Source organism: Erythrolamprus reginae, chromosome 3 (genome assembly GCF_031021105.1).
Source record: "Erythrolamprus reginae isolate rEryReg1 chromosome 3, rEryReg1.hap1, whole genome shotgun sequence".
Taxonomy (NCBI): Eukaryota; Metazoa; Chordata; class Lepidosauria; order Squamata; family Dipsadidae; genus Erythrolamprus; species Erythrolamprus reginae.
In genome coordinates this window covers 190,379,595-190,407,522 of record NC_091952.1, presented here as the reverse complement: position 1 = coordinate 190,407,522, position 27,928 = coordinate 190,379,595, and the positions used below count along the sequence as shown (strand labels likewise).

General features: G+C 39.5%; 1 protein-coding gene across 2 annotated transcripts in view; it reads right to left on the bottom strand.

Moving 5' to 3' along the window:
- Nucleotides 1–408: 408 nt before the first annotated feature.
- NETO1 (neuropilin and tolloid like 1) overlaps nucleotides 409–27,928 on the bottom strand; it is a 105,992-nt gene continuing 78,472 nt past the window's right edge. The window contains exons 8-11 of one of the 2 annotated variants that reach the window (XM_070749133.1): nucleotides 19,228–19,341; nucleotides 5,692–6,250; nucleotides 3,495–3,568; nucleotides 409–933 (exon numbers count right to left, since the gene is read on the bottom strand). In XM_070749133.1, the coding sequence (XP_070605234.1) occupies nucleotides 3,508–3,568; nucleotides 5,692–6,250; nucleotides 19,228–19,341 (734 nt within the window). In that variant the 3' untranslated portion in view covers nucleotides 409–933; nucleotides 3,495–3,507. The remainder of the gene's footprint in view (nucleotides 934–3,494; nucleotides 3,569–5,691; nucleotides 6,251–19,227; nucleotides 19,342–27,928) is intronic. The other variant, XM_070749134.1, reaches the window with a different exon arrangement.

Below are 27,928 nucleotides of genomic sequence, written 5' to 3'. Positions count from 1 at the left end.
TGACATGTGAATTCTGTAATTCATTAGAAACAAGTTTACGGTATTTGACATTACACATTATTCCAAATGTAAACTATCAGAAAGTATTGGGTGCAATATTCTTTAAAATAACAAAGATACTGTAGGAAATCTCATCTTGGTTTTTTTTGGAGAAATTAAAGATTAGTTCAGTATTTATTCATACCTGCTTCATTCCCTTCTTAGATCAGGGTGTTCAAACTTGGCAACTTGTATGCTAACTGGGGAATTCTGAGAGTTTAAAGTTGCTAAGTTTGAAGACTCCTGTTCTAGGTGACTTTCAGAATTTCAGCTACTAAACAAGACTCATCATTTATATGTGACCCAGAGAATGTACTACAAATCCTGACTTAACCGCTAGAGTAAATAAAAGACTACTGCAAAACACAGTTTAAGAAATTATTATACATTGTTTTATGTATCATTATATAAAAACTTACAATTAGCAAGCATGTGACACAGAGAAATGGATTGGAATAGCAGTATGAATGCATGCTTTTTACAATGAATTTCAAACTTTTTTTTTGCTGATTCAAATATTCAGCAACATACATGCAGATCAATTTCTCAGAGTGACCTTTTGCCACATCATTATACTTCTGTTGAAGTGGTTATGAATCCATAAATACCTGATTTAATCATTTGTTCCTGAAAGTGGATAACTTTTCTTTGTAATCAAATAACAAAATAAATAACAATATAAAAGAAAAATATGATTACAGTAAATGATAGTAATAAGGGTCTTATTGCCATTCATTGTCTTTGCTTATTATTGACTGATGGTTCCCATCCCAAAAAAATCGTAGTAGTTCATTGGAGTCCAGAACATCTCTGGTTTGTAGCTTCAGAGCTGATACTTTCGTAAGTCATTCTTGTATATTCAAAATCACCCCAGATGCACTTTTCTGAAGCAATCTACATAATGAAAACAATGAACATACAACAAGTTCAGTGGAAAGAATCTTATTTGACATAATATGTAAAATACTGTAGCATAAGAAAGATCTCCTTGTCTTTCATAAGACCCACCTATATCGCCAGGCATGGGGGAATTGAGACATCTCCCCCAGGCTTATATAGTTTTATGTATGGTATGCTAGTGTTGTATGGTGTCAGGTTTTTATATGTTTTCTTTAAGTATTAGATTTGCAACATTGTACATTGTTTTATTATTGTTGTGAACCGCCCCGAGTCTGCGGAGAGGGGCGGCATACAAATCTAATATATTATTATTATTATTATTATTATTATTATTATTATTATTATTATTATTATTATTATTATTATTATTATACAGATAAGATACCATGAATAGAAATGTGATTTATTTGGAAGTTAGTTCTGTGCAAAATGATAACAATTGCTCAGATGGGTCTGCTTTTGTACCTTAAGCCCAAAATTCCATCCAGCCAACCATTGATAGGGATTTAATGGAATTCGTGGAGAAGATGGAGCAAAGGTTTTTGTCCATTGGAAGAGTTGGGATTTTTGTTAAGGGTTTAAGCAACAAAATTACTTGTGATTGGCAGTATGATACACTTCCCCCCCGGTGTATGTGTACGTTTTATGAATATGTATTCATATATAGTTACACACAGAGACACTTATACACATACGCATGCACGCGCACACACACACACACACACAAATTCACATGTGGATCAAACTGGATCACATAGATGCAGACAAACGAACAAAATGTTTAAAATATTGGTTGAGCCACCACTATTAATCAATTTCAAGTAAACTATATTTCAAATAAAAATAAATCACATATAAACAAACTTAAATTCATTTCAGCCAAACTTATAAAAATAATGAAAATATGAAAGCATGTCCTTGAAGAAAGATCTTTTCACAGTGATCACAGCACTAAAATTAAACATTTTTTTTTAATTTGGCATGCATGAAAAAGTGCCCTTTGCCCCTTCCTCCCTTCGCTCAAATATGCTTCTAGATGTATCTGTTCATTGATAAAGCCACAATGTTAAACTTTACTTAATAAACATAGTTTGAAACTGCCTACCAATTTTCTGACTTATATGCTACCTCGGAAATGTATCCTGATCTGCTTGATTTATTTTCAGTAATAGGAGAAATTAAGTGTATAGAATTCTCCTGATGTCTTAAAATAATTGACTTTGTCACCATTTTAGGTATAGTTTTGAACGCAAAGTCAATATGCTAATTCTGGAAAAATTATACAACAAAAATATAAACCCTTTTAGAACTGTTCAAGAAAAAGTATTTTAATCTGGAAGTATGTATAAATGGAATAAGTAAGTTACATGTTCATATGGCAACTGCTTCCTAAGTCATTCCCTGATATTGTTAAATGCTTGCTGAAAATACAGTAAAGTGTATCTATATCATAATCTGACAATACATTTAATTTGATATTAACCAAACAGACTGATTGGCACATGTGTACAGCACAGTAAGAAGTACTGACACATGATGTTTTTCCTGTTGGGTCTCAGAAATTAATTTTCTGCACTCCCTTTGTAGTTCATTATCCAAGTCAGACATTTATTTACAGATTCTTGTTTCCTTCATCTTTTCAACAATCATGAATCATGTGTTTAGAACCTGAACTCCTGGGTCACATGCAGCCTCCAAAATAATAATAAAAAAAATTGCACCAATCAGTTCTTTGCAAACTGACATAGGGCAAAGTCTTACATTTATAGGGATAAGGAATTTATTAAATCTATTCTATTAATTTATTGTAATTAGATTAAATAAAATAAACTTTGTTTTTGGCCTAATGATCTTGGACTACAGCCAAATGTGGTTGCACATTGTTGGGTGAGGATAGTCACTATAGGACATCAGTAAGTGTCATTCATAATACTCAAAATAAATACCTAACAAGGATATCATGGAGAATGGAAAAATGAATAAGATTTCAAGGATTTCTAGGATTTCAATAAGAAACAATTTTAAACTACTACTTCATGAAGATGGCCAACAGGCCTTGCTTCAGTGAATTGTGAGGATAAATAAGAAATCATCTGCATATTAATTCAACTTCTCTAAAATAAGCATGCAATCAATTATGACTACTGTATACATTAATCTAAAAGATAGATTCTCTATTATCCTATAGTGAGTAAACTGCAGGCTGGCAGTTATGACCTTTTAAAACATTTTAAACACTAAAAGAATAACAATAAAAGTGAATGGCCATGTCAAACTGCTGCTTAAAAATCAAGCTTAAAATTCAAAACTCATATTTTGCATGATATTATAATGGAACGGTTGAAAGTGACTGAATAAATTGTATGTGTTATTAAAATTATAGCAAACCTTTTTAAAATCTTTGTACATTCAGGGAATAGAAACATTTTCCAAACAAGCCAAAACACAATCACAAAAACCAAATTATAAAAAGATCTCAGATTTTTTTTTTCAAAGAAAACAAATGAAATGCAGGGATGGTGAATTGGGAACAATATATTCAGTTGTTCACTTACCTTCAGTTGTCTGTTACACCCTAGTTGTGTTGTACTCAGATTCATGTTTGTTTAGTGACCCAATGAGGCAGAACCTGGAATGTTATGGCTATTTCATTCAATATAATAATATTTCCATAGGAAAAAATAGAAATACATGCATATACATTCTTTACTGAAGCATATCAGGCAGATTGATTTAAGATACCTAAAACCCGGTAGGCTGTTAGGCAAAAGTAACGCTCTTGTTAACTTTATCAAGCTTTTAAAATTAGTCCACTAAAATGGCTTGGTGCAACTAATTGACAAAGTGCTCTAAGAATTTTGGATTAGGTTGTTTGCAGTGAGGAAGGGTATGTCAAGCAATGCAGAAAAAAAAAGATAATAATGGGGCTCCAGTTACATGGTTGTATCCACCAATTTAACTTGTTATATCCCTCCTGTGTCTTATAGACACCATGGATTTGGTTAGCTTTTATGTAGATGGAAAAGACTGAACACATGAATGTGATAATATAGAGAATGATACATGTGTAAAGCCTAAACCGATCACAAGGTTTCTGGCAATTTTCAAGTACATTACATGTAAATATTTTTCACTTTACAGTGGTACCTCAACATACGAGTTTAATTCGTTCCAGACCCGAGCTCGTAAGTCGATCAACTCACATCTCGAACGAATGCCTTTAGACTTTGTTTTTTGCACTGAGATAACCGGAAGCAATGAGATTCTTGTGCCACCTAGTGGAAGCTCGGCTCGTATTCCGAATTTGAGCTCGGGTGTCGAACAGAAATTTTGCTTGCGTCGCGGCTCGTAACTTGGAATACTCGCATGTGGAGCAGCTCGTATCTAGAGGTACTACTGTATATTTATTCATAATATTTTAAGCATTTTTATTAACAAGTATGCAGGCTGCATTTCACAGCAAAAGAGTCCCCATAATTTTTTTTGAAACAGTAATTCTGCCAGACTTCAATTAGAAAGCTCTGCTACTTTTTTCATAAGCAAATCTAAAAGAATATCAAGTTAAAGGATAAAAATTATCCCCTAGGCTAAATCACAAATAAACAACAAAAGTAAGAACATATCAACTACAGAAATCACTATATCATATTTCAAGATATTGTGTTTTGCTGTGTAAAAGAAACATGATCAATGAGAGAAAAATGAAAGGAATTTCTTATTGGTTCCCTGCAATCTGGAAGGACAAAATATTACACTCAAGCTCTCTAAGAAATCAACTCTGCATGCTGATTTTTCAAAGAGAACTGTCCTTAATTAAATCATAAGTATCTTAGGTAGATACTATCTACTCTTTCATACATTATTATACTTAATGAAATTAAAATAATAATACATTGTGCCCCACTCCTGAAAATATTAGAGACAATTTTTGAAAATGGAGCAGTATTAGAAAGATCAAAAACAAAGAAAAAACAAAGAAAGAAAGGCATATATGCAATTAGAATTTTCCACAAAATAAGTATATATACTGCACATGTAAAACTCAACTCTCAACTCAGTTATAATCAACGGTATTCTTTAGCCGCTTTAAAAATTAAATAAGCCTCCCTAGGAATATCTACTTAACACTTTCCTTGTTTGACCTTTCTATGCTGTAATAGAAAGGATAAAGGTTAAACTTCAGAATCAAAACTATTTTAGAACCTAGATTAATGAACATACAAATTCAGGAAAGTTTAAACTTCATTATTTCTTGATTACCAAAGCCAGACAGTAAAAGACTGTTATAGTCTCTGTGGCTACTTTATACCAAATTGCAAATAAATAGAAATAGAAAAAAACTGTTTTCACCTGCCAAAAATTGCCAGGGAATACTGCCATTGATTGGACTGGGTTAGAAGTTCTAATAAATGCCTTAAAATATAAATAAGGATAATTTTGGATTCTTAGCAAGCAGAATCACTGACTTGCTAAATGATTCTTGGCTATTTTCATGGGATGGTACCAAAAGCACCTTCTCCTCCTCTATCCCCTTCCCACCAAAGGAAACAAACAAAAAAACCCTCCCTCTTTAGAATATTCATCCATAATGCATAAATGCATCCTGGAAAAAGAAGAATGATAGTTGACAAACAATGGTTGGACTCTAAACGGATATGCGCATTAGAAAAAAATAAATACCGGTATATAGAAAATAAGACATGAACCCAGTCTTCATGCAAAAGTCCTCAGCAAAAATCAATTGATACTGACCGCTGAACAGCTTTATCATGTCTGGACAGCCTGTGACTCGTGGTTGGTACTTCTTCAATTTCATCTATCTCACACACATCTGCAGCTTCTTGTGAGTAGCTATGCTTCATGACAAGGATATTTCTTCTGTTCATAGGCTGGATAAGGGGCTTTGCAGGCTGGGGTGGAATTTCTGTCAAGATTGGTGTATCTCTTGTGCTAAGATTACTATGGCTGCCCTTAGTGCTAGATAATTGTGATCCACAGTGGTGGTCGTGAATGCATTTTGAAGATGATCTACGGAGTTTATGATAATTTTCAAAGTCATCTGCAATATCTGCGAGGTCCACTGAAGTTCCTGTCCCTCTGAGAGTACATAACTCATAATGAGGAGGCTCAAAAACCTCTTGGAACACTGTTTGATCAAAGTCTGCTTTCTTCTGGACAAATCTTTTACGAGGCTGTTTGATCTGGACTATAACAGAGATAATGATAAGGAGGACCACAATGCAACAAGTCACCCCAATGATTGTCCCACTGGTATTTGTAAGCTGGTCCCACAGGCTGGCTTTTGTCTTTTCTGTGAGATGGGAAAGAGAAATTTAAAAAAAACAGAAAATTAAAATCCATTTTTAAAATAAATGACTATTAGTTTTATGGCTTGTTAGCATGATGATTCTTTCTCAATCTTTCCAAACTGGGTACTACTGTCCAGATGTGCTGCAACTGCATGTTTCAATAGATTTCATGGCTATACACCTGGACACTTTGATAATTATGTCCCAATACATCTAAAGACTATAGAACTGATATAAGAAAGAATACAAGAAACACAGAATATATGGTAGGATAGCATTTTGCTAATCAGAGATTGATTTCAATTCTCTGAATTTGTTCCAGCTTTATAAATCTCTAAGTCAATCTCTAAGTCATATAAATTGGATCCAACAAATAAAAATAAATAAATAAATAAATAAAGTAAGAAGTCATTTTCTGACACCTATAATTTGCATTTCTGTAAAGTGCAAATCAAGCTTTTTAAAATACACACAAAATAACAAAATTGGTGGTTTAATATCATTGTGTGCAAACTGATGAAAACTAAGATTTTTAAAAATCTATTTAACCAAATCCTTGAAAGTACATTGAGAAATTTTCCAAACATTTCCATTATGGTGACATCCCTAGGAAGGGATAGCTAGTTTTTAATCATGAATTCCCTAAATAATCTTGTTCTCAGAGTGAAAATTTAATTTATTATCTTCTCCTTATTATGTTCACATTTATCAACAGATCTTGGTTCTGGAATCTGAATATCTGTTCTTGAATCTGAAGATCAAATATCTACTTTTACGAATAACTTAAGAGTTAAAATGAAACTATGCACAGAGTTAAAACGAAACGAAGTGTGTGTGCATTCAACTCAATGGACAGACCAAAAATCTTCTGATAAAACTGAATAATTTACTATAGATTTGTTTGATTGTTTTATTGCTCATTGGATTAGTTCAAGAGTCAATCTAGATGAACCACAATTTACAGCCATGGCCATTGAGATGCTTCAACACATTTAATAATGCAGTCACTCTCCTTCTGCCTATGGTATGAGATAGGTGCTACTTTCTGAATTCCATCCTACTAATTATAAACATAAGTAAGAGTTCATGTCCTCATATGATTTGAGACAAACATTTAAAATAGGGATAACACATCTGTGGAGCAGATGTGTCATGTGCAGGCCACACCCACCCTAGCTCCATGAAGCAAAAAAACATCACAATATATCATGCGATGGCGAGTTTGACACCCAAAATCTAGAAAGCATAGGAAATAATATTATATACCACTGGAAGCAGGACTTTGTAAAAGGTAGGATTAAAACTCAATCTTAATGCCTGCCTTCCCCCATGTTAAGTCCTCTGAATGAGAGAGGTGAGATCAGCCTGAATTGTTGCAAAAGCAACAACAAGGCAAGCAAGATAAAACAACCAACGAGGCCACGCCTGGTAGATACATACATACATACATACATACATACATACTTACATACATACATACATATATACATGTATCACATGTTTTTGCTGAATTTTTAAAATTAAGGGAGACTAGGATAGCACTATTTCAGCCTTGTTCTGGCCTCATCAGCTAGCCATACCCTTACTGGGATTTAATCCTGGGTCTTCTGCAGAAAAACAGAAAATATATATACACCAAAATATACCAAGACCGTCATATATATATATAGATTTTCACGGGTACAGGTATGATGGTCTTGGCATATTCAGGTTTCTTCCCGTGTAGTATTTGGAAATTTCTGGTGACGTTTTGACGAGGTCCCACTCATCATCTTCAGACTGGTGTTTCTGTCCTTGTTCAAGGGCAAACACAGCGAGACCTGAGCTGCCTTTCTTCTATAAATACTGGTGGCTGGGTGTGGTTTGATGGCTCAGCAATTCTACACAGCAGGCAATTGCTGCCGCCATTATAATATGTATAATTAAGTATTGTATTTCCTTCTTGTAATATTTATACCCAGTAATAATAGTTCCAGTTTCCAAGCTATATCCTCTCCCGTTATTTCTTCTAACCATAATTTAATTTTATTCCAGTATTTTTTTTGCTATCATGCAGGTCCACTATAAGTGTCCCAAATCCTTTCTTATGCTTCCAACATGATGGGGATGTATTTGGAAACATCTTGGTTAATCTTGCAAGGGGCATGTGCCACCTGTAAAACATCTGGTACTGACATTGTAAGTTTCAAATTTATTTTTTTCAAATCAATATTGTATTTGAAATTTTTTGCTCACTGTATCATTTCCTTGACCACCTCTTCTTCCATTTTATAAGGGGCGTGCATAAGCACGCCGCTGTACCTATAGTCCCTGTCCTACTGTTCAAATTTACCTATACTTACTTTGCTTTTGCTTTTACCATACCTATTATCTTGTTCACGTTTGGACAAATAAATAAAAATAAAAAACAAATAACGTGTATCTTAATAGAAATTTCTAAATTTTACTCATCAATTTTTCATCCGTGCCAAATAGGATATTTTCTAATTCCTATGGTTCCTTTTGGAATTCATATATTTTTGTATCACTCTTGTACTTGGCCTGCACTTGTATGCCCACCATACAATCCATATTTATCCCCTACTGTATTAATTCTTCCTTGTTTTTAAAATTTCCTTGCTCATTTATTAAATCCTTGTATCTTATTACTTTACCAAAGTCCATCAAATTTGGATGTTTTATACCTTTTATTATAGATAACCAATTTGAAAGTTTTGTATAGTGGTGTTGTGGTTAGCTCTGGCCCAGCTCCTCCCCCACTGTGGATGTGGGGGAGACATCCACATGCTGCAGGCCTGTTTTGCTCCCGGTGGAATCTGCTGATGAAGGCTCCTCTGACCATGAAGACATGAGTGACAGGGAGGAGGAGAGTGTGGTAGACAGCTCAGAAGGAGATCAATTATCTAGCTCCTCCTTGGATTCAGAACAAGAGTTAATGATACAGCCACGCATGCGGAGAGCGATGCATAGGCAACAACAACTGAGAGATTATTATCAAAGAAAATGAGTCCACCTGTGGTTGGGTGGGGCTGTGGTAATTAGTGAGGCTGCTATAAATAGCAGCCTGTGGGTTTGGCCATTGTGGAGGATTATCTGATCATTGTGTTTCATGACTGCTTTACTGACTTTCACCTTTTGTGTGCTGATTTTTTCCCGCTTTGAAACTAAACCAGAGCAAAGTGTGTTTCACTTTGTGAAAGAAGAAGGACTGTGAATTTCCTCACAGCTGCAAGCTAAGTATCACAGAACTGATAAGGGACTTGTACAAATTACCAGTTTGTTTGGAGACCAGTGCTCTTTGCTATACCAAAAGAGGGCTTAGTTTAAGTGAATTTTCATTATAAAGAACATTGTTTTGAATTTTCAAATGTGTGTGTGTCTGAAATTTGTACCTGTGAATTTTTGGGAGGAGTGTACCAGAGAGCCCGACAGAACAAGTGGTATTTTTTAATATTTTGTCAAACTTGCAGCAAAGCACTCATAATAATATATCTTTTAAAATATGCATGGGATTTATATTTCTCATCCCAAATAAAAGCATGCCATCCTGCTTGGAAGTCATGCCTCTCTAATATAAAAATTCTCATTGCTGGAGAGACGGAGTAACGACACGGACACAAGAGCTGGATTTAAACTGGGTCATTTTTATTAACATAAATTTGCATAATTTATTCATTAAATTTGCATATATTAGCATAATCAACTATGACCCGGAAATGGACCTGCAGGGTCAAACAAATACTTCCGGGGCGGAAATGACGTTAGGGCAAAAACTTCCTGGCCAACTCATGGGCGTATCTCGATGCAAGTCCAGGTGAGGGACCACTCCATCACCTGCGACCCTGCCATGCTTTGCATGAGGGGGGTCCCACCGGCTAACCCGAATCCGGGAATTTAAAGGAGCAGGACCCAAAGACAGGTTCCCCCCAGCTGCTCAGGCAGTCGCTCCCTCCATGAGCTTGCAGAGAACCTGTAAATCATCCCCAAAGATGCCCAAGGGAGAACGCGCGGTTGCTAAACCACCCCCCAGTTTTCCGCCCCTAACCTGCCTACCCAAATGACCAAAGGTAAGCCAATTAACCTAATAAAAATACAGGCACCCCCTAACCGCACATCCATCTCCCCAGTGTGGAATGGGTGAAAAAACAGCCCGGCTAAGAGGCAGGACTGCAAAAAATTCCCATTCGGCCCCCCAAGGGCGACCCCTAAGCGCACTGCAAAATAGGGAGGGAGGGCGGGTGTCTGCTCGTGGCTGCTGTGATACCTGAATGAATATTCAGTGACACTGCCTAGTTTTGGATCTTTGCTTAGTTTTGGATTATTTTCTCTTGCTGTAGAAGGAGGAGTAATTTCTTGAGTTGCTTCTTTTTTTGTTTAGTTAATATCAAGATGGTCTTCAAGAATATTCAAAAACTACAACTGGGGCAGAATTTGGCAGCTTTTAAGCAATTATTCAACTGCATTACTCCATTTCATATTGAATCAATCATATTTTCCTCTAAATTATTTCTGACTTAGTATTCAAGATCTTCCTTGCTCTGATGTTTAGGCTAATTTATCAAATGGTGTTGAATGGATATTTCTCATAACATAAAGGAAGTCCACTTTTTAATATTAATAGCCTGAGAAGAGATATACAGATAGTCCTTGACTTATGACCACCATTGAGACTGAAATTTGTTATGGTTATTAGGTGAATCACCATGGTCATTAAGCAAAATTAGCTTCTGCCTCTTGTGGAGAAGCCAGCTGGGAAGGTTGAAAAGGCGGTCAAAATTTTGATCACATGATTGTGATGATTTTGGCCTTAGGTATGAAGACCATTATTTTTTTTAGCGCTGTTGTAACTTCAAACAATCATTAAACAAGTGGATCTAGGGTGAGAACTGGCTGCACTACAATAGCTGCTGTCCTGGAAAGAAGTGACATCTGAGAAGAAATTGCTTGTTTGTATCAGTGTTCCCTCTAATTTTTTTTCGGGGTGGGCGGAAAAGTATAGTGTCTGAGCGGCAGTCCCTTTGGGACTGGGCGGCATAAAAGTATAAATAAATAAATAAATAAATAAATAAATAAATAAATAAATAAATAAATAAATAAATAAATAAATAAATAAATAAATAAATAAATAAATAAATAAATAAATAAATAAATAAAGTAAGTGTGGGCGTGCGCTATCACACATGAGCGAGTTCTTGCAGCCATAATTATATATTTTTAATAGTTTATTTTCAAATACACAGTAATCATTCAACACTCCAAACTAACTAAGATTAGCCTCTCACAACAGCCATTGCAAATTATAAATCTTTCCCTCTAGAAATACCAAGATGTATTTGAGAACTTTAGGTTTAGTCTGTCAGTCTCAGATTAAAAACATTATCAATATCCAATATATTCATAAATGTATTTAATAAGTAAAAAAAGTCTGGCTCGCATTACAGTTTCTCACATCTGTCTCTCACATTGATGATGACCATTCCATCTTTGTCTTTGTCCATTCTCAAATACATCTTGGTATTTCTAGAGGGAAAGATTTATAATTTGCAATAGCTGTTGTAAGAGGCTAATCTTAGGTAGTTTGCAGTGCTTAAGTGGGTGCTAGAACAAATCCAATATAATAAATTAACCATACCTATTGGTACATCCAGACTTTCTATCTTTCTTTCCCTGCCTTTCTCCCTCTTTCTCTCCCTTCCTTTTCCCTCTCTCTATCCTATTTCCCCCCTCTCCCTCCTGTCTATCTCATCCTCCCTCTTTCCTTTCTCCCTTTCTCTCCCTCTTTCCTTTCTCCCTCTTTCCTTTCTATCTTTCTGTCCCTTCCTTTCTCCCTCTTTCCCTTCATCTCTCCCTCTCTCTTTATCTCAATTCCCTCTTTCTCCCTGTGCTGCTGTGCCTGCCCTGCAGCCCCACCACGGACGGACTGCCTTAGCATCGGCGCCCCCCCCATACACACACACACGCTGCAGCTCCCGGACCATCGGCGGCACACACACACACCACACATGCTGCGTTTCTTCCCGCATTTCTCCCTCTTTCCCTTCATCTCTCCACGCACACGCTGCAGCTCCCGGACCATCGGCGGCACACACACACACATACACCACACACGCTGCCTTTCTCCTTGCCTTTCTCCCTTTCCCTTCATCTCTCCACGCACACGTTGCAGCTCCCGGACCATCGGCGGCACACACACACACACACACCACACACGTTGCGTTTCTCCCTCTTTCCCTCTTTCTTTCTTGCTCTCTCACTCTCTCTTCCTTCCTATCTTCTCTCTCTCCCTTCCTTTCTTTTCTTCTCTCTTCCTTCCACTTTTTTCTCTTTGTCTCTCTCTTTTCCTTCCTTCCCCTCTTCCCCTCCCTCTCTTTCTCCCTCTCTCCCTTTATATTTATCTCTCCCTTCCTTCCTCTCTTCCTCCCTTTCTCTCTCCCTCTCGTTCACTTTTCTCTCCCTTCCTTCCCTCCCTCCCTCCTTCTGTCCTCTCCTCTTTCCCTCCCTCTCTTTCCTTTCTCTCCACGTCTCCGGCTTTGCTGACTGGCACAAGGCTCAAGCCAGCTGCCCGGGAAAGCCAGGAAGGTCCTCCTGCCCCCCCCAGCCAAAAACACAACGGAGGTCTTCTGCCACCAGCATGAGCCTCGCGTTGCTCCACCCCACTTCGCCTGTCATCCTGGACCTCCATTGTGTTTTTGGGGGAGAGCGGCAGGAAAGCCCTGTGCTGGCAGGAAAGCCGGGTTTGCTTTCCGTGAAAGCAGTGCGCCTTTTAAACACGCTGCTTTCTTGCAACTCTTTCCTGGGTGGGGGGGGAAGGAGGCCACCCTCCCCAGGAAAGAGGTACAGGAAAGCAGCATGTTTAAAAGGCGCGCTGCTTTCACGGAAAGCAAACCCGGCTTTCCTGCCGGCACAGGGCTTTCCTGCCGCTCTCCCCCGAAAACACAATGGAGGATGACAAGCAGGATGAAGCGGGTTGGAGCAACGCGAGGCTCAAGTAGGCAGCTTCCGCGCATTTCTTTCGGCGGAAGAGGAGGAGAGGGAGCGGATCGGGCGGGCAGGGGCAGCGCCTTCTACTGCCGGCGCCTCCCTGCCCCCGCCCCCCCACGGGCTGGCAGGTGGATGGGGACTGCGCGCCCATGGAAAAGGGTGTGCAGGGCGGTATTTTGGGGTGCGTGCGCGCTCATGTGCGCAGCCTACAGGGAACGGTGGTTTGTATGCCTTATTTGTAACTTTCTTAGAAACATCTGATAGGCCAATGGAAAATAAATTATGGGTAACTTGAGTGTTAGTCAAATACAAGTGTGCTTATCTTTTCTATTAATTCTAAATTCTGAACCATAGTTTTATTCTTAAATTCATTACAGAGACAATTTCCCTTAATGTGAAGATGAGCAAGCAATACCATCAAGCATTGGAGGGTCTCAGGGTTAATTAGGAAAAGCAAAATCTATTTATTTCTTATTTCCATTATCCAACTTTCCTCCATTATGGGCAATAGATCCATCTAAGAGGTAACAGCTTCTTAAAAAGGTTTTGCCTCTGTTATGCTACATTGTTGTCAGTACTGCTCAACCTTTGTGGAGAAGAATTTAACTATTCTTTCACATTTTATGTGAATATTTTTATTTCCAAAGGAACTCTTCCAAAAAAACTTAAGGTAAAAGCTACCCCTTCTTTCAAATCTTCCCTAAATGCAACTACAGTGGAACCTCAAGATACGAACTTAATTGGTTCCAGGGGGAGGTTCGTAAGACGAAAGGTTCGTAAGACGAAACATTGTTTCCCATAGGAAACAATGTAAAGACAATTAATCCGTGCAACAAAAAAAAAACCCGCAAAAAAATGCTGCCGCCCGGCTGTCACCTTTTAAAACAGCCGGGCGGCTTCCCTCTCTCTCTCTCTCCTTCCTCCCTCCTCCTCCTCTTCCTCCTCCTCCCATATTCCACCTCCCTCCCAGCCCGCTAGGCAAGCCAGTTGTCCCCATCACGGAGCACAGCCATGTGGGCTCCGCTCTGTTCCCTGCCGGCCCAATTGAGGGGCTGACGGTCTCCGCCAGGGAGAGCTTCCTGGCTTTCATTCTTGTTGGATTCATGAGCTTTCATGCCCAGGAAGCTCTCCGAAGTGAGGAGAACCACTGCTGTCGCTGCTCGGCTGCGCCTCCTCACCCGCCGCCCGCCCAGGATGCAGACCTGCTGCCTCGCCTGCCGCTGGCCCGATCCTGCGTCTCTTGCTTCTGGGCTGGCTCCATTCTGTTCCCCGCCGGCCCGATTGAGGGGCCGGTGGGAAGAAAGCGAATGCCTCTCTTCGTTGCGCTGCCTGGCTGGCAGCGGAAGATGTAACCGAGCCCACGGGGCCGGGCTCCGTGGCCGGCAGGGAACAGAATGGAGCCTTCCACGGCAGCTGCCTGCTGGGCTGGTAAGAGGGGGAGCCGAGCCCAGCCCCGTGGGCTCGGTTACATCTTCCGCTGCCAGCCAGGCCATGCTGGCGGAAGCGCAACAAAGAGAGGCATTCGTTTTTCTCCCGCACGCAGCCGTCTGACCGTGGGCTCCTTCCTGATCTCAGAGAGCTTCCTGGCTTTCGTCCTTGTTGCATTCACGAGCTTTCATGCCCAGGAAGCTCTCCGAGATCGGGAAGCCGTCCACGATCAGTCGGCTGCGGGCGGGAGGAAAGCGAATGCCACGGGGCTGGGCTCGGCTCCCCCCCTTACCAGCCCAGCAGGCAGCTGCCACGGAAGGCTCCATTCTGTTCCCTGCCGGACCGATTGAGGGGCCGGCGGGAGGAAAGCGAATGCCTCTCTTCGTTGCACTGCCTGGCTGGCAGCGGAAGATGTAACCGAGCCCACAGGGCCGGGCTCCGGCTTCCGCGCCGCTCGTCCCACCCATCGCACGTATCCAGCAGAAGCGGCGGGATTCAAAAGTGCTGGGGTGGGGGGGCTGTCGGGACACCCCTCCCACCCCAGCACTTTGAATCCAGCAGCTTCTGCTGGATACGGGCGATGGGTGGGACGAGCTGCCACAGCCACCGGCTTCCGCGCCGCTCGTCCCACCCATCGCACGTATCCAGCAGAAGCGGCGGGATTCAAAAGTGCTGGGGTGGGGGGGCTGTCGGGTTCGGGGGGTGCTGGGAAGCCCCCCAGGCCGGCTGCGACCTTTTAAAACAGCCGCGCCGCTTCCCAGCTGTCTCCTGAAGCCGAACGCCAAAGCCGAACTTCCGCGTTCGGCTTCAAGAGACAGCTGGGAAGCGGCGCGGCTGTTTTAAAAGGTCGCAGCCGGCCTGGGGGGCTTGCCAGCACCCCCCTGAACCCGGGTTCAGGGGGTGCTGGGAAGCCCCCCAGGCCGGCTGTGACCTTTTAAAACAGCCGCGCCGCTTCCCAGCTGTCTCCCGAAGCCGAACACGGAAGTTCAGCTTTGGCGTTCGGCTTCGGGAGACAGCTGGGAAGTGGCACGGCTGTTTTAAAAGGTGGCAGCCGGCCTGGGGGTCTTCCCAGCAACCTCCCGAACCGAACCCAGTGTTCAGAAAAATTTTGCCTCTTCTTACGAACTTTGTTCGAGTCCCGAACCAGCGTTCGGGAGGCTTTTGGGAAGCCCCACCGCCCAGCTGTCACCTTTTAAAACAGCCGCGCGGCTTCCCAGCAGTCTCTGAACGCCGGTTCGTAACTCGAAAAAAGTTCGTAAGAAGAGGCAAAATTTTTCTGAACCCCGGGTTCGTATCACGAGTTGTTCGTAAGACGAGGGGTTTGTATCTTGAGGTATCACTGTAGTTATAAAACTAATGTAGTTCAAAAACAATCCAGGATCAAGATTCAAATCTCTTTAATGAAAAATGTATCCTCTTCTTGTATTGCACTTCTTAATTAAAATTAGTAATAAGCTGATGATTTGCCACTTGTCCTGGCATGCTATGAATTATGTGTTGAGGTTTTATTCAGCTTAGTATCCCAAGGAGACCAAGAGAAAGCTTTGAAATAAAATTAATATTCAGAATAAATACTGATCACTTCTGACTTGCTAGCAGGGACTTTTGCTTCTGATCAGTGGCATATTTGGAAACACTCTTCATAATCCAGTAGCCTACAGCATTTAGTGGCAAAAATTAATCTGTTCTTATTCCATCTGTTACATAAGAATATAGAAATATTGTCAGCACGACTTTTGAAAAGATGAAGGTAAAAAGTCAAAGATTGTTTGGCAATTCTTCACTCATTAATTGCCTAAAGGAAGTAACATGTTGAAAAGGACAAGAAAACTGTATATTTGTTCCAACTTTTGAATCACATGATTGCCCAGTTCTGCTCCTTATCTATTCATTGACTCAAATATTTGAGTCAAATTCACAATAACGTATAGATAGATACTTTAGGTAGAATTCTAAATGTGTAGGTCAGCCATACTTTCTGGGAAAATACTGGTAGAACAGAGCCAGCAAACCACACCAGACATTGATGTGGATCTGCTGTCTTTCTCATAACATTAATATTGAACAGTTAGGCGTAGAAGAAAGCTATCTAATAGCTTTCACAATCATTCAAGCACTTAAAACTATCAATTAGTGGGCAGATTATTTGCATTTACAACAAAGGAAATATAACATTTATAACTGTTTTTCTGAGAGACTATTTGGCATTTTAAAATCCTCTGTTTGAATTACACTTCAATTTCTTCTACTTGGCGCATTATGCTGGCTATGAGTTAAGGCTAAGCATGTTGCAAGCTTTTTCCATTTCTTCCTAAATGAATGATGCCCTTAACCCTCCTCCAAAAAGCTTTCAAAGGCATAATAACCATGGAAGCTGTTACTGATATAAATTATCCCTCGTTTTTATAATGAAGACAAATGCAGATACTGAAATCCCCAAATCTAGAGGCCTATGGCAAAACAATTGTCATCAAATTACTATTACATACTATAAAGCTTGACTGTGAAATTCTAGTTTAGGTTTCAATTTTTCACAATAAAAATCATTGAATTCTAGAAAATTCCTCTAAAACATGATATAAATACCGGTAGTTAGTTGTCGTTGGAAGTTGGATTTTTATCTTAAGAAATATTTGGCTTTATTTCCTATAACAATGCAAAGAAATTAGTTGCTCTGCTATTTTTGAGTTTATTTTCTCATGAAACAAACGCAAGTTTACACAAGGGCAAGTGCATATATTTTACTATTCACATTCAAGACACACACATAGAAGTATGTATATTTTTACTTTTCATACATACACATTCTTCATTATTGCTATTGTGTTATATATTTTACCTTTTATCATACCAATGCTGTAGCCATTGGTATTCCATGAATAGCTCAAAACATTGCAATTTGCATGGCAAATAGCCATGAATAGCTCAAAACATTGCAATTTCACAAATCAGCCCTTTTATCTCATTATAACTGTAAGACTATATTGTGAGTGTTCTTTTAATAATGGTATATGCAGGGGTGGACAAAAAATGGAAACACTTGACTTTTTGGCATAATGTTTGAACATGTTCAAATCAATCAAAACATTTTAATGTTTTTTTAAAAAATTCTGTTATTTAATGTTTTTTAAAACTACCTTTTTTTAACAGAAATTTAAGGAAATTGGTTATAACCTTCTAGAAATGGCAGACCTCTCAGACTTTCAAAGAGGCAAAATTGTTGGTGCTCGAATGGCAGGCGTTAGTGTAACAGAAAGTGCCTGAATGTTTGGCATTTCAAGAGGTAATGTCTCAAAAGTAATGACTGCTTTTGAAAGAGAAGGGAAAACGTCCTCAGCCAAGCACAGGTCTGATCGAAAGTTGAAGTTGTTGGAAAGAGAACGTCGGACTCTAAAACGAATTGTCAGAGCGGATCGCAAGACCACAGCTCCTAAAATCACTGCAGAGCTCAATAGTACAGAACCCAGTTTCCACAAAAACTGTTCGAAGGGAGCTTCGCAAATCTGGATTCCATGGAAGAGCTGCAATTAGAAAACCTCTGCTCTTAAAGACAAATGTTTCAAAGCATTTAGAGTGGTGTAGAAACCACCAGAAACAGTCCCTCGAGCAGTGGCAAAATGTGATTTTCTCTGATGAATCATCGTTTACCTTTTTTCCGACCTCTGGCCGTGTTTACGTTTGGACACAGCCAAAATAATCATTTTATCCAGACTGCCTTCTCCCAACAGTCAAACATGGCGGGGGTTCAGTGATGATCTGGCTATTTCTTGGAAATCTGACAGGCCAATGATTTCCCTTCATGGAAGAATTAACAGCCATCTCTATTTAGGAATTTTGGCTGACCAAATTCATCCTATGGTTCAAGAACTGTTTCCAGAAGGGGATGCCATCTTTCAAGATGATAATGCTGCACCAATCCATAGAGTAAGAATTGTTAAAGAATTGCATGAGGAACATTCTAATGAAGTTCAGCATTTCATCTGGCTACCACAATCACCAGACCTCAACATTATTGAGCATTTATGAGATTCAAATAAGAAGTCGATTTCCATCACCATCGTCTCTAAAAGAACTGGAGGGTGCTTTAACTGAAGAATGGGCTAAAATTCCTTTGGAAACAATTCACAATTTGTATGAATCAATACCTCAGAAAATTGAGACTGTATTTGCTGCAAAAGGTGGACCAACACCATATTAAAAGATATTTTGATGATTTTTCAAGATGTTTCCAATTTTTTTGTCCGCCCTCTGTATTTCCACAAGCACTGAATATTAAGCACCATGAACAAAATGATGAGCCCAAGTGATAGTATTTCTCTACCCAAATGTAGATCAAAGTCCAACAATTTATCTTTTCCAGAGAAAATATAGGATCTTTTCACTCTAGTTATTCAATGCTCTATTTGTTTTATAATAACTTTTGAAACAAGTTCTCACAAATTCTAGAGCTAGGTGATAGTCTTATGCATTTATTGAAAAGCATGAGAACAATTATTCTATGAGTTTCAAATAATTAAACTAAAACTGCTGTGGCATTAATTGAAAGTTTAATCCATATCCTTAGCATTACCTTTGCAGTGGTTTTCATCCCATGGATATACACAGTTCTGGAGTCCATTGCAGACTAATGTATTATTAATACACATATTACTATGGCAAAAAAATGTGTTGGATTCACAGGGGGCTAAAAAGAGAAGAAGAAAAAACGTATTAGCAGGGCTGCATGGTGAATTTACTCTTCTCCTACTCCTTAGCAATAGAGCTATTTGTAAATCTAATATAAAACCAAGCAAAGAGATCTGCAATATTGCATCTAAATAACTTTATATTTTGAATATAAGCCAGATGGCTGTAATTCTATGTAATCAGCATAATTGCTTCACTGTTTATTGTATAAACAAAATTTAGGATTTAAAGTGGTTTTCACACCTGCAGTCAAACACATTCATGTCTTCATTACAAATCTGTGTAATGTGTGTAACTAAATGTAAGAGAGAAATACAGGAAGGTGGAATTATCTAACACAGTTAATATGCATTTTTTTAAAAAGCCGTCAGCTTCAGTATAACTTGATAGAGGTGGGTTCCTCCCAGTTTGGACCGTTCACCTGAACCAAAAGCAACCAAAGATGACATCACGGAACCGGCTCAGTCAGTGCCAGTCCATTGGCACCGCCATCTTTTTTTTTTTTTTTTTTAATTTCTTCTGAGCCGAGTTGCCCATTCTTCGCAGCATGCGATCGCCATCTTATTTTTGGATTTTTTGGCAGGGGTTTTTTTTGGCACTGTGCATGCACGAGCAAAGCACAAGCGTGCCCATGAGACAGGGAAGGAAGTGAACTGGCAGCGAGGTAAGTTAAAACCCACCCCTGAACTTGATGCTTATAGATACAAACTTGGGCTGGTAATGAAAAAAAAATCAGTGATATGTTCAAGCATATATACTTTTTTAAAAAGGAAAATAGGTAAGGAATTGCAGAAACACTTGCCTTTCTGCCATTGAATTTTCACAGTCCCTGAGCAAAATTGCCTAAGGCTCACAAACTAGTAAAATCAAGATGCTAATGTTACTAAAGCCCCAGAATGAAAGTGTAACTGGAGGCTATACAGTATACTCTATATCAGGCTTCATAGGGAAATCCAAAATTCTCAAGGAGAAGTTTACAACCCAGTGGAGATTATAGTCACTGAACATTTCTAAATTCAACTCAATAATGATATATTTTTATGTCCCCGCAAATAGATGGCTATCTGTATAATTACCCCAATGATGCTATTAGAATTTTTAAGTGGCACTAAGGGGGGAAATGACATATTTTAAAGCTATAATAACCTCTCTGAATATTTTAACATATATTTACAAATAACCTTGTACTGAATTGAAGGGCAGTGAACCCCCTATGAGCATTTCTATTTTTATTTAGTCATACAGTGTAAAGGCTGCCTGTCTTCAGATGATTCTGGGAGGTCCACACTTTAAAAGCAAGAAATGAAATTCAAAGCTTACAGATCATATGCATGCAGAAGAAAAACTTACAAGAAAGAGTCAACAACTTTTGAATTTCAATGTATGAGAGAATAGCTTTCTCAACATCAATGAAGAGGGGAGAGGAGACATATGAATATCTAGAAGAATGCTATCTCAAATATAATAAATATAATAATTTGGAATTATAAATTAAAAGAAATCAATAGGTTATTATAACTATTTAATTCAATCACATTCTAATGCAGTGTTTGCTTTTAAGAAGCAACATTTAATACATGGCATTTCCCTATAATCTTTCATAGAGAACCTATATCATAGATCCTGATATGAAAGTTTGTTGTTAAGAAAAACCAGAATAATAATAGGATTTTTTAGCTTTTAGTGAATTCATGCTCTTCATGTAATGAAATTGAAAAAATCCCACTAATACTGCTCCAATGCTGCTTTTCAGTTCATACTGGACATCCCAGTAGTTGAGGACTACTGAGTTGTATTATTAGTACAGTGTTCCCTCGATTTTCGTGGGTTCGAACTTCGTGAAAAGTCTATACCACAGTTTTTCAAAAATATTAATTAAAAACACTTTGCGGGTTTTTTCCCTATACCACGGTTTTTCCCACCCAATGATGTCATATGTCATCACCAAACTTTCGTCTGCTTTTAATAATTTGTTTTTTAATAAGCTTAAATAAATAAACATGGTGAGTAACAATCTAAATGGTTGCTAAGGAAATGGAAAATTGCAATTTAGGGGTTTAAAGTGTTAAGGGAAGGTTTGTGATACTGTTCATAGCCAAAAATAGTGTATTTACTTCTGCATCTCTACTTCGCGGAAATTAGGCTTTCGCGGGCGGTCTCGGAACACATCCCCCGCGAAAAGCGAGGAAACACTGTACTTCTAAAAACAATATGAGAAAAATAGCAAAGGGAGTTCTAAAAGTATCTTGCTTCCTCCCCCATTTACCCACATCCATCCACAACCAACACATCACCAAAAGACTCAAAAACCAGGAAAAGAGAGCTGAGGATCCTATACACCTTTTCCTGAGAGTAAATCCTACTAAAGGCCATTGAATTGACTTGTTTAGAAGGCTGCTCTATCCATGCCAACAATTTTTATGTTTATTTGTAAACAAAGGGAATATCTGCTATCTCCCATGCTTCTTCGTCTTGCTGCTCATTCATTTTCTATATCTGTGTTTACCACTATCAACACAGGAGCATCTATCAAAAGCTTCTGCCTTGCCAGCTTCAATTCACCTTCTTCTTTTGCAAATTCTTGTTGATAATCAATGAAGACATAACATCTAATGAGAAAAACAGAACATCAAAGCTATTTTTCTGGAGAATGGCAGGAATGGTCAAGCAAGGAAAGTGAGATTATGGTAATAATTCCTAGCATCTTAAAAATAAAAGTAGAATCACAGTAAGAGAAGGAAAAATATTGCAGCAAAAAAGGGATAAATTCAGGAATTTTTTGTATAGATTCTTGTCACTTGAAATATAGGTTTCAACCTATCCCACTGTGTACCAGAGACATCCAGGCTGATGTATTGGATGCTAGAAATGGAACAGCAGTTCAAACGCAACACTATTCTAATACAAAGATGCTTATTCCACAGGGAATAACCACCTTGTATATTAGCCAGAAATGGAAAGTTTGAAATGTTCACAGTTCATGAGAAAAATCTAATTTTTAGGATAATCTGATCTAACCCAACAATGAAAATTATGATTTTCTGTTGCAAACACTGGTCACAAGGTGGCAACCTAAGTCTAAAGGAGCTACACATATGATTTAAACCTCAGGTTATGAATTAATGTTACTATCAAATTTCAAGAAAAACAACAGATGTTTCCTGTTTAAATCATGGTAAGTGATTAAGGACAAGAATATAGAACAATCACTCAAATATATAAGGATGTGTGTAAAAAAAATTAGAAAGCCAGAATGTTGTTGCACACCAATAACTAACTTTAGGTTCCAAAATCACTCAGTGTAAAAGTTCCTGAAAGAATTATCTTCTTGTAATTTCCCTTGCCTCTTCAAAAGTTCTCTGGGATTACAAGGCCTTATTTAAGGATCCAAATTATTATGTTCATCTCAGAGTACAATAGTAGTGGGTTCCTACAGGTACAACTAATTAGGCACAATTCAGCAGCTCTGGCGCAGGAGCACGCATTAGGGTGAAATTTTGCTTCCTGTACCTAGATTTTACAGGTGGAAAACAAGGAAAAAGTATTCTGAACCATATAATAAATAATAAAGTATCAGTGTAGCAGAATACTTTTTACAACCATATGCACTTTTTGCAATCTTCAAACTTGACAGCTTTAAGACTAGTGGACTTCAACTCCCAGAATTCCTCCTCCAGTCATGCTAGTTCAGGAATGGGATTTGAAGTCCACAAGTCTTAAACTTGCCAAGTTTGAATACTCTTGTACCCCTAATCCTTAACTCAGGGGTCTTCAAACTTGACAGCTTTAAGACTAGTGGACTTCAACTCCCAGAATTCCTCCTCTGGTTGTGCTAGATGATATAATTAGAAAACAAAAACAGCCCCATTTTTGTGAAAAATGGGAAGATTTTGCCCATTTCTTTCTCAAAAATTGGGTGGGTAAATGGTTGGGAAGCCTGCAGGGAGCTCTTGGGCACTGAGAGATAGCAAAAATGCCCCCATTCTTGTGAAAAACCAACCATTTTATGCTCATTTGTCCACAATAATGGGGCATCTTTGCCTTCCCCCAGTCCCCAGGAGAGCTCTGCAGGCTCCCCAGACCTTTTGCCCACCCCACTTTTGTGGAAAAATGAGTGAAAAGTGACCTGTTTTTTGCAAAAACATGGGCATTTTGCCATTCCCCACCACCCAGGAGCTCTCTGCATGACAGCAAAAATGGCTGATTCAGTATATAAGAGGCACCGACATTTCCACTCCCTTTTAGGGGGGGGGGGGGGAGGTGCATCTTACACTCCAAAAAATATGGTAGTTTTTTTGGAGTGTAACAAAAGAGTGAAATACAACAGGAAGGATGTTTTCTCATCTTTTATGCAGCTCACTTTGTCATGTGGCATGAAGAACTTGAAATAAGAAACCAAGCCAGCTTTTATTGCTGTTATGAATGGCAAACTGTGCTGCCAACTTACCTTTTTCAGTCATGTATTGTGATACATATAGAAAAAAAGTGGGCAAGTATTGCAACTCTACTTTCATTAGTCTGACTTCTTTTACCCTTTTGCAAAGTTGAAGCATGTTAGGTACAGGACTGGCCCGAACAGCTCTTAGTGCAACCACACCGGTAGCAGTGGCGACAAGGAATCCTTGCCTGATTTTAATGTATGATTTTGGCAAATGCAGCTATGAGATGAAATCACAATGATTCAATAACGCGGAACTTCTCTAACTGTTATGCTATTGCAATTCCCTAAAAGGTAAAATCAATGAATAAAGCAATCATTTCAATAATGTCATTTAAGATATGTATCAAGTAAAACAGTGTAGATTCTTACAATTTTATAAAACAAAATATGGACTTGGATATGATAAAGATTTTCACTGACATATAGATGTCTACAGAGATTCGACAGATTGCAATACACTATTACAGGTATACTTTGGTTTAACCATTCATTTAGCAACTATTTAAAGTTACAATGAGAAGCTTACAGCCAGTCCTTAGTTGCAGCTGTCTCAGCACCCTTGAAGTTGTGTGACAATAATTTGGATGCTTGGCAACCAATTCATAATTATGACAGTCATAGCACCCCGTAGTCATGTGATCATCATTTGCAACCTTCATTGCAACCTTCATTGCTTTCTTCCAACAATGTGGAAGCCAGCAAGGGATTGGAAATATCAATCATATGATTTCATGTGCAAGAACCACAAATGAAACTGCCTTTCTAAGATGCCATGTCATGTGATATCACACTTTGCAAAGTTCTCAGTTCAAATTACTATTGTTGATTCCAAAGAAACACAAATATATCTAAGAGAGTCCAAACCCAGTTACTAGAGGTCAGAGCCAAAATATTACCATTATCCAATAATAATCACATTATTTTAGATGCCACTTGCTACACACCAGAAAAATGAGAAAATATATATGGGTGAATGGATAGCATGTTATGTTTGATAGATACATCAATAAATACAGGTATTCCTTGATTTATGACCACACTGAGTTCCAAAATTCTGCTGTTAAGCAAGACAGTTGTTAACTGAGTTTTGTCCCATATTACAACCTTTCTTGTCACATTGTAAAGTAAATCCCTGCAATTTTTAAATTTGTAACATGAGTGTTAGGTGAATCTGGCTTCCCCATTGACTATACTTGTCAGGAAGTCACAAAAGATGATCACATAAATACATGCCAGTTGCCAAAGTTGAAAGTCTTCTCGGTAGCTCACCAGCAACTGAGCAGGACCAATTGAGTTCTTGCATTTTTAATAGAATTATTTAGAATAGATTATTGGATTTTTGGAACGTCTACATTGATATTAAACTGTTGAACTGTTAAAATTAAGTTCTTGTGTTCCTGTCAAATAGGCAACAAGTGGTCAAAATAGGAAGGGCCTATTAAATCCTCCACCAGTTAACAGCAGTGTCCCCCAAGGCCATGATTTAGGACCCACATTCTTTCTGCTTTGCATCAATGACCTATACCAGTGATGGCGAGCCTATGGCACGGGTGCCACAGGTGGCACGCGGAGCCATATCTGCTGGCACTCAAGCCGTTGCCATAGCTCAGCTCCAACGTGCCAGCCAGATGATTTTTGGCTCGCATAGAGGCTCTGGTAAGGCATTTTTTGCTTCCAGAGAACCTCCAGGGGGTGGGGAGGGTGGTTTTACCCTCCCCTGTCTCCAGGGAAGCCTTTGGAGCCTGAGGAGGGAACATACGGGCCCACCAGAAATTGGGAAATGGGCCATTTCCAGTCCTCTAGAGGGCCTTTGGGGAGTGGGGGAAGCTGCATACGCCCTTCCCCAGGCATTAAATTATGGGTGTGGGCACACATGCAGGTGCAATAGCGCTTGCGCGCACTCTTTTGGCACCCAAGGGAAAAAAGGTTTGCCATCACTGACCTACACAATCATATTAAAAGCAACTGCATCCTCTTCACCGATGACGTAAAATTATTTAACACCATTGACAATGCTGTTGCTCTACAAAACAACCCTGACTATGTCACGCAATTGGCTACTCCAATTTTCAACTAATAAATGCTCTGTCCTACACATTGGCAATAAAGATCAGAATACCAAATACAAGTTGGGCAGAAATGATCTCGTAAATGATCCTCACTCTGTACTCATCTCAAACGATTTAAGCCCCAGAGCTAACTATAACAGCATTGCCAAAAAGGCACTAAGAGTTGTTAATCTAATTTTGCAAAGCTTCTTCTTGAGTAACATTGTATTGCTAACTAAGGCAAACCCTTTGTCAGACCAATTCTTTAATACAGTTTGTCCACCTGGAACCCACAACGTATATAGAACATTAACATTTATTTATTTATTTATTTATTTATTACTTAGATTTGTATGCCGCCCCTCTCCGAAGACTCGGTTGATTGGGTTCAGAGGTATTTCACGAGAAGAATTCTCTACATTGTAGGTTTTTTACACATGCATACTTCACATTTATTTATTTATTTATTTATTTATATTATTTATTTATTAGATTTGTATGCCGCCCCTCTCCGTAGACTCGGGGCGGCTAACAGCAATAATAAAACAACATATAACAAATCTAATATTTACAATAACTAAAAACCCTTATTAAAAACCAAACATACACACAAATATACCATGCATAAATTGTATAGGCCTGGGGGGGAGGAATATCTCAATTCCCCCATGCCTGATGACAGAGGTGGGTTTTAAGGAGCTTACGAAAGGCAAGGAGGGTGGGGGCAATTCTGATCTCTGGGCGGAGCTGATTCCAGAGGGTCAGGGCCACCACAGAGAAGGCTCTTCGCCTGGGTCCTGCCAAATGACATTGTTTAGTCGACGGAACCTAGACTGTTGCTGGGATTCGTGCGGCAGAAGGCGGTCCCGTAGATATTCTGGTCCGATGCCATGAAGGGTTTTATAGGTCATAACCAACACTTTGAATTGTGACCAGAAACTGATCAGCAACAAATGCAAACTGCGGAATGTTGGTGTAACATAGGCATACCTAGGGAAGCCCATGATTACTCTCGCAGCTGCATTCTGCATGACTCTGAAGTTTCCAAATACTCTTCAAAGGTAGCCCCATGTAGAGAGCGTTACAGTAGTCAAGCCTCGAGGTGATGAGGGCATGAGTGACTGTGAGCAGTGACTCCTGGTCCAAATAGGGCCGCAACTGGTGCACCAGGCAAACGCCCCCCTCGCCACAGCTGAAAGATGTTTCTCTAATGTGAGCTGTGGATCGAGGAGGACGCCCAAGTTGTGGACCCTCTCTGAGGGGGTCAATGATTCCCCCCTCAGGGTGATGGATGGACAGATGGAATTGTCCCTGGGAGGCAAAACCCACAGCCACTCCATCTTATCAGGGTTGAGTTTGAGTCTGTTGACACCCATCCAGACCCCAACAGCCTCCAGGCACCGGCACATCACATCCACTGCTTCGTTGACTGGACATGGGGTGGAGATGTACAACTGGGTATCATCCACATACTGATGATACCTCACCCCATGCCCTTGGATGATCCACCTCCATTTTGTTTCTGCTGGGCTCAAAAAGCTTAAAGATGGAAATAAAGCCTTCTGTAATAGAGGAGAGTGGGACCTGGTGTGCTGTGGTCCATAGGTCATAAAACATTGGACATGACTTAGTGACCAAACAACAACAATGCCTCAGAAAAAACAAATCCAACATTTGACTGTTCCCTGAAATCTGTGCTTGCCACAGTCATCTTTCCTCTTCCTATGACTTCCTAGGACATGCTTCCCTGTAAAAGTTTTGGAATTCCCCACTCTTAACTCTTAGTGATCAGTTCTTCAAATTACTTACATTAATATTCACATACTGTATTACCCAAGTGTTAAAATTAGTAGGATAAAGGCAGGTTGCCAACTATTTTAAAATAACAATAGAAATAGCGCCGGCGGACTTACCCGCCGGCGGAGTTTGCGGGAGGGGCCGGGAAGACACCGGACCCCATGGCGGCCGCCATCTTTGTTCTCGGGCGAAGTCTCACGATGCGAGACTTCGCCCGAGAGTTGGGCCTGTATAGGCCCGGATGCTGATTGGTCCGGGCGGGGCTTGCTCGCCCTATTTAAGGGCGGGCAGGCCCGAGG